The 8,048-nt window shown below is 42.7% G+C and overlaps 1 protein-coding gene across 1 annotated transcript; it reads left to right on the top strand.

Annotated features, from left to right (window-relative positions):
- Positions 1-4,687: 4,687 nt before the first annotated feature.
- On the top strand, positions 4,688-7,424 carry LOC131131672 (fibroblast growth factor 20-like). Its single transcript, XM_058076580.1, has 3 exons — positions 4,688-5,362; positions 6,120-6,223; positions 6,298-7,424. The coding sequence occupies exons 1-3, from the start codon at positions 5,014-5,016 to the stop codon at positions 6,541-6,543; spliced, it is 699 nt and encodes a 232-aa protein (XP_057932563.1). The 5' UTR covers positions 4,688-5,013; the 3' UTR covers positions 6,544-7,424.
- The last annotated feature ends 624 nt before the right edge of the window (positions 7,425-8,048 follow it).

The raw sequence follows: 8,048 nt of genomic DNA on the forward strand, positions 1-8,048 counted from the left end.
GGTATAGATCTCGCGTGATGTCGACGCTATCGCGAGATATCCTATGTCGACGGGTTTGCAGGGGAATCTGAAAATATATGCTGTACACATTGACAGATTCCATAATTAAAATGCCACAGGCTGAGGTCATATGTGAATATATGTGAGTATTTAATTTCAAGGTTCATTATATAAATCTGATACTGATGTATAAATATATACTGTGGTGTGAAAATTATGCATGTTGTGAACACTTACATGTTTCAGATCATCAAACAAATGTAAATATTAGTCAATGACAACACAGCTGTCCTCAAAATGCAGTTTTTTAAATGAAATGTTGTATTATTAAGAGAGACAAAATACAAACCTACATGGTCTGGTGTGGAAAAAGTGATTCCCTTTCATTAAAAGTGATATTAATTGCACTCTACCAGTCTGGAAAAGGTTATAAAGCCGTTTCTAAAACCTTGGGACTCCAGCAAACCACAGTGAGAGCCATTATCCACAAATGCCAAAAAAACATGGAAGAGTAGTGAAACTTTCCAGGGGTGGTCGGCGAATCAAAATGACCCCAAGAGCACAGCGTCTCAGCCAAAAGACAAAAGAACATCATACCGACAGTAAAATATGGTGGTGGTAGTGTAATGGTTTGGGCTGGAAGACTTCCAGTGTTAAATGTCACTATGAATTTTGCTGTCTACCAAAAAATGCTGAAGAAAAATGTTCAGCCATCTTTTCCTGACCTCAAGCTGAAACAAACTTAGTTCTGCAGCAGGACAATGATCCAAAACACACCAGCAAGTCCACCTCTAAATGGCTGAAGAAAAACAAAATGAAGTCTTTGAAGTGCCTATAGTCCAAGTCCTGACCTGAATCCTGTTGAGATGCTGTGGCATGACCTTAAAAAGGTGCTTTATTATAAAAAAAAAAAACCCTCTAATTTAACAATTTGCAAGTTACCGTAAACACTTGATTGCAGTTGTTGCAGCTAAGGGCGACCCAACCAGTTTAGGGGTCAATCACTTTTTCACACAGAAAACTACAAAGCAAGTTATCCATCACTTTGTTAGTAAAAATAGAGTAAGCAAATGCATGGGCAACTGCGTAATAATATCACGAGGTTATATTCACATTTCCATTCATATAAATTGACACTTACAAGTGCATCCATAACTACAATGTGGTCCTCAATGAAAATGAGTTTGACACCCCTGATGTAGGCATTATTTCAGTGTGGAGGAGGAGGTGCGTGCGTGAAGAAGGCCCCGAGGGTACACCACCCGCCCCCGTCCCAACCTGCACCCACCTACACAAAGAAATTACTAATCGAACGGCTGGATAATGGAATAACTGAATAAGTACCCTAAAGGTTAATGTTGTAAATTGTTGTCTGACAGGATTCTGGCTGTCTTTGACAATGGGCCTACATATGTATATATAGTATATATAAATGAATATATACGTATATAGTATATATAAATGAAATTAATCATTCACATTTACCATAAACCTGCATGTTTGCACTTCAAGGTGAAGTAAACATCAAAGATGCTTTGCCACAAGCTGCAACTGCAGGAACTACACTACATATGGTGATGGAGATCTTCCTAGATGGTATTGATATCAAACACGGCAAGTATTTGTGTCATTTAAATACACTTATTATGGTGGAAATCATGAAATATTTATGTATAATAACGGTCTATTTCTATCCCTCTAACCTCTAAATTGAGAATGTCGAGGGAACAAGCAGACATTTAAGTAATTATTTTGCAGAACAAAAAATGCTTGGGGTCTCTGGTTGATGATATTGACGTTTAGAAGAACTTCCTGTCAAAATGAAAGAACAAATAAATATAGAAGGAAAAAGATGAACATTATTGACATATTATCCCCCGGCCACATAAAATGATGTGGCGGGCCACATGTGGCCCCCGGGCCTTGCGTTTGACACGTGTGGCATACATGCCCAATGCCATTAAGGAAGCAGTAAACCAAGAACTCATTATGGACAACAAGTCATGTGACCATGGGAACACTTCACTTTGCACCTCATGTGGAAATGTGCCATTGTAGTTGACGTCTTCATTCTAAACGGATCAATATCTAATATATCAGGATCTGATCAGCCTGGGGGCAAAATGCTGATCAATTCCCTTTGGGGAAGAAAGTTCTTTTCTAGTCATAACTAGCCTATGAATCAAAAGAAAGTGAGAGAAAGGACAAGCTCCATAGCTACAGTAACTACATATACAGTGTATATATATTTATACACACACACACACTGCTCAAACAGAACAATACTCTCACACAACGCCTCTACCCTTTTTGTCACTGTGGCAAAAATCATCATGAGCACAAAATGACCTGCATAGTAACCACACAGGCACACACATATGGACGCCCTCCCACACCATACACACCAACACAAACACAACTCAGCTTCAAGTCATTCATTATTGCAAGTCCCAAGGGGGGGGGGGGGGAGGCAGCTGCGCATGCGCGCACAAGGATAGGTGCCAAAATCAATGCCCCATAAAATTGAAACTTGGGCTCCTGGTCCTAACTGATCCACTGCCTAAAAAAGCCCAAAACAAAAAAGAGCGTGTACATGAAGACAAAATGCCAAAATGTTTGTGTTGGATGTTAGTCATTAGATTGCATGCAGTGCATTTAACCATGTAATACCATTCATTCATTCATTTTCGACCGCTTTTCCTCACAAGGGTCGCGGGGGTGCTGGAGCCTATCCCAGCTGTCTTCAGGCAAGAGGCGGGGTACACCCTGGACTGGTTGCCAGCCAATCACAGGACACATATAGACAAACAACCATTCACACTCACACCTATGGACAATTTGGAGTCGCCAATTAACCTAGCATGTTTTTGGAATGTGGGAGGAAACCGGAGTACCCGGAGAAAACCGGGGAGAACATGCAAACTCCACACAGAGATGGCCGAGGGTGGAATTGAACCCTGGTCTCCTAGCTGTGAGGTCTGCGCGCTAACCACTCGACCGCCGTGCCGCCCCATGTAATACCAACTGGCTCAAATGTACTCAATTTAAATAGTCATGACAGTGCATGATATGCTGCTATGCTGCCGGAAGACAGCTGGGATAGGCTCCAGCACCCCCGTGACCCTCGTGAGGAAAAAGCGGTAGAAAAAGAATGAATGAATATTATTTCTAGGGCGGCATAGCGGACGAGTGGTTAGGGCGCAGACCTCACAGCTAGGAGACCGGGGTTCAATTCCACCGTCGGCTATCTCTGTGTGGAGTTTGCATGTTCTCCCCGTGCATGCGTGGGTTTTCTCCGGGTACTCCGGTTTCCTCCCACATTCCAAAAACATGCTAGGTTAATTAGCGACTCCAAATTGTCCATAGGTATGAATGTGAGTGTGAATGGTTGTTTGTCTATATGTGCCCTGTGATTGGCTGGCGACCAGTCCTCTCACCTGAAGACAGCTGGGATAGGCTCCAGCACCCCTGTGACCCTCGTGAGGATAAGCGGTAGAAAATGAATGAATGAATATTGGAAACACCTCTCAGCATGATCAGCACAGACTGGAGAGCAAGGGTTTGGATCTCAATGAGGGCAGCTGGGATAGGCTCCAGCTCACTTTTGACCCAAATGAGGACAGGTGGTATAGAACATAAATGAATGAGTGATTTAGTTGCATGCACTTTGAGATATTTGCCAATGCACAGTCTTCGGAAAGTGATGAATGGAGGGGCTTGTTTAGTCTTATCCTTGACACCTGACTTTACCAGCTTTTGTACAAATAGTTATCCTGGTCCAATAAGTTTTATTAGTGACAATTTCTAAATTAAAAACAAAATCCCGATTGTCTTTCCCCTTCAGTCGTCCAAGTGTCATGTGTTGGGGGTATTTCAGTTCAAACAGGTATTTCCCCCACTCCGGGTTGTTTTCCCAGATGCCCTTACAAGATCTTAACTTTGAAGCCTCTACGTCTTTGATTCGCCCTTTAAGACCACAATTAAGGATGTATGAGCTCCTGTACTGTTCAAAGATCCCGGGAAAGATCAATGGGGGGGATTGACAGGCAAGTGATGTCTTTGCACAGGTGTGTACGACTCTGTGTGTGTGTGTGTGTGTGTGTCTACGGGCTCTTGGCTTACATAAAACGCGGTGGCAATAAATCAACAGCCGTGTGCGAAAATTACGCAAACGGGGGCTTTCCTTCTCCCTCTCGCTGCACCTGAGCCATTTCCAAATTGGGGGGGTGGGGGGGGGGGGCGTGGGACTGTAAAGCGTTTAGGGTAATGGCAGGATCACTTTCAGGCTGTTTTGGAGCACACATACACACACACACACACATACAAACACTCGCCATGTTTATTCTTCACACTGAGGTCGCTGCACTTGTTTTAGTACGCAAACACTTGATTGGTTTAAAATGATCCGCAGTCGCAACATGCCGCAGCATAACTTTTTTTTTCATCTTGCAATGCACGCTTTAAAACAAGAATAAAAAAAACATTTTGATAAATGAGCATTCATTTGCAAAACGCTGAAACTATACGCACCAAAGAGTCAGAGGAAGAGAGAGGGGGGGGGGTGAATGGCTCCCTTTGAGGGGCAGTGCAGTAATGCGCCATAAAGGAGGAGATCGGGGCTCATTTGCATAAAAAGGCAACTCGGGTGTCTCAGTGCATGATATAGATACAAGCCGCTGCTACATTGCGCTCCATTCTGCTGCCAGAGCAGGAGGAACCGCATGAATAAAGGAAAGAAGTGAATGAAGGAGGAGAGAGAGAGAGGAACATCCTCTAAGGTGCAGTGGAGCAAAGAGGAGTATCCCCGAGGAGAGGGAGAGGACTGCCGAGGTGATGCACTGATAAACTGCAAGGCAGGCAGAAGAAGAGGTTTCTCCAAGAGGGATGTCTGCACGTACATCAGGTCCACGAGGTGCTGATTGAACTTTTATTTGGTGAGAAGCTCTCCGGATCTCCACCTTGGATCTCGTACAAAAAAAAAAAAAAAAAGCCCGAACGGGTGTTTTTACTGTGATGGCAGCAGCAGCAGCAGCTGAGGTTGGGATCTTCAACGGATTTCTGGACAGCTTTGGCTCCGCGGGTGGCGCTCATTTCGTTCTCACCCCAGCCGGCGCGGTGGAATACAACTCGGTGAGCAGACTCATGATGGTGGGGGGCTCGGCGCAGCAGCACCAGCACCAGCAGCACCAGCAGGAGCAGGAGCACCTGATGTCATCCGAACGCTTGTCCCGGAGCTTAGCGGACCTCAGCCACCTGAAGGGGATTCTGAGGCGGCGGCAGCTCTACTGCAGGACCGGCTTCCACCTGGAGATACACCCCGATGGCACCGTGCAGGGAACCAGGAAGGACCACAGCAGATTCGGTATAGAAGTCATATTTGATTTCAGGATTGAAGTTTAAATAGCCAAACAAAAATTATGAACAACCTAAATATAACTGCAATGCATCATACTGAGAATATTTTACTGTATAATATTATTATATGAACAGCTCTCCACAATATAAAAAATACTCATGAGAATGAAAGGTTCAAGGTCAATATACAGAATAACCAAAGCGAACTTCCCCTCCAAGGCATCCGTTCATATTCAAGTATTAATAGTCCTACGTAGCATGTTACCGCCGTGACAACAGCTGTTAGAACATATTGTCAGTAATGGGGTACAGTCGGGGGTCCAAATCATTTCAACATACACTATATCTAAGTACCAAAAAGGTATATACAGTAGGGAGGTTTCCAAAACCATAAAAGTCAAGTGTACAAAATGTATTTTTTTTTCTTCTGGACTATTTAGTTGTGACATTGACACATTGAAAGCTTTTTTTGATATACAAGGTTTTAAAAATGACCAAAAGCTTTATCATACACATCAAAGTAGGCCGCTCTGAGATTTATTTCGCTGCGCCGAGGTAGTAACTCTTCAGGCGTTTGATTCATTTGCGCTGAGATCCAATAATGACTTCATTGCAGAGACCATTCCAGACCGCTAACATCACTTTTTTAGAGGTTTTAGAGGTTATAGTCCTGGTTGATTTATCGAACATGTTTGGGATATAAAGGTTGAGGAGTAAAAAAGGAGGATATTATTGATTTTAAGGGTGTGTTTATGTGTACTCAGGTATTTTGGAGTTCATCAGCCTGGCTGTGGGACTGGTCAGCATCAGAGGTGTGGACAGTGGACTCTACCTTGCCATGAACAGCAAGGGGGAACTTTATGGCTCGGTAAGTACATATCATATGACTTTCCCAATGACACATTCTAGATTATTAAATTGACTTTTCTTTCTTTTTCACAGGAGAAGCTATCAGCAGAAAGCGTTTTCCGGGAGCAATTTGAAGAGAACTGGTACAACACCTACTCATCCAACATTTACAGGCACGGAGAAAAAGGAGCATTTTACTTTGTCGCACTTAACAAGGACGGGACGCCGCGGGATGGCACAAGATCGCGGCGGCATCAGAGATTCTCTCACTTCTTGCCGAGGCCTGTAGATCCAGACAGAGTACCAGAACTATACAGGGATATACTGGGCCAGAGCTGAAACTGAACCAATGCTGGCTAGAAAGCGAACTGTTGCATCAAATACTGCCCCCCTTTTTGGGGGCAATGGATGATCCAAAATGGATCACATTAAATGCACCAGATTCAAACCCCGGATTGCTGGTACGGCGGAAGGATAGCGACCCTCGCTGAACCAGTCGTACAAGGGAGTTTGAAAGAAAAGCACCAGGGATCTTCTGTGGATGATGCAGAAACAGACCCCCCCCCCCTCCTCCATTATCCCTTTATTGGCATATGCAGTGGCATCAGCAGCCAAGATGGATTTCCCTTGATTCTCCAAACTACCTGCTTGTCCAGATCTGCATGTTTAAGTGAACAAAAGCAAGTTTATTCACAAGCAGCTGCTAGGAATTGTTTCTGTGCTTTGGCTGCAGAAACCTTTTCTGTTTCATAGTAGGCTCCTTTTCTTTGATGCTAAACTCTAAGGCTGCTAAGTAAACCACAAAAAAAGTATAATCTGCTATACAGTCTGGCTGGTTTACTGAAAATAAGGTAGTTTTATGCACTGGAAAGCAGCCATGTTTTGCTGGATACGGCGCTGACTGCTGATGCTCAGAAAACGGACTTGAGGAATAAGAGAAAAAGACCTGGCGACAAGTAGGACTTCTTCTACGGTGGATGGGAACGCTCATCCATTGGACGCAGTGAAGGAATGGTGTTGTTTTGTCGCTGGTTGCAGTTAAACGATGAGCACAGGATTCATAAAGACTTAACAGAGCTGATGGACAGATTTTAATCTTATTTATGAGGCTATAATTCATGGGACACACAAAGTTTCATATTTATTTCATATATTTATTTTGAGAATATATTTTTACAGGTATGACACAAAATAAACCAAAAAAATGATCGATTTTGCCGTTGTTTTAATTTGTGTGCCGTCTTTGCATATTCGTCTCGTTAAAACAGATCATTGTCCAGTGAAAAGTGAGTTTGTCTTTAATCAAAATCAACAAAAATCTAAATTTAGAGAAACTGAAATTGGAGACACAAAATATTATTGTATATTCTTACTTTTCCTTACAAAAAAAAAGTAAACACAACTTTGAAATACTTGTTTTTCATTGGACAATGGTGATAAATTGGACAAGCTTGTGTCTAGGAATTGCAATTGATTTGAAGTGAATTGGTAAATATATACACATAAGTTGAATGGGTATATCAAATATTCTGAAGATTTTCTTTAAAAGATAAACCTAGATTAAATTTAGTGACTTCATAAGCTTTACAGAAGTAACATTTGCATTAAAAATCATTATAAACTGTGCAGACCTCCGACAAGTACCTCCCTATATTTCTTCCAAGTGCTCAGACCATTTTTTGTGGACTTATACGCAAGCCGAAAATCTCGCTATGTTAATGAATCTTTGAAAAAAATCCAAGACGGTGACAGTGGAGCCTATCCCAGCTGTCTTCAGGCGAGAGGCGGGGTACACCCTGGACTGGTCGCAATCAAATCACAGATTACATATAGACAAACAACCA

Source organism: Doryrhamphus excisus, chromosome 1, assembly GCF_030265055.1.
Source record: "Doryrhamphus excisus isolate RoL2022-K1 chromosome 1, RoL_Dexc_1.0, whole genome shotgun sequence".
Taxonomy (NCBI): Eukaryota; Metazoa; Chordata; class Actinopteri; order Syngnathiformes; family Syngnathidae; genus Doryrhamphus; species Doryrhamphus excisus.

Bases quoted from the DNA above. Each gene is read 5' to 3' on its own strand.
- LOC131131672 (XM_058076580.1), top strand. From the start codon at position 5,014: ATGGCAGCAGCAGCAGCAGCTGAGGTTGGGATCTTCAACGGATTTCTG. The intron at 5,363-6,119 runs GTATAGAAGTCA...ATGTGTACTCAG, and splicing joins GAAGGACCACAGCAGATTCG to GTATTTTGGAGTTCATCAGC. The intron at 6,224-6,297 runs GTAAGTACATAT...TCTTTTTCACAG, and splicing joins AGGGGGAACTTTATGGCTCG to GAGAAGCTATCAGCAGAAAG.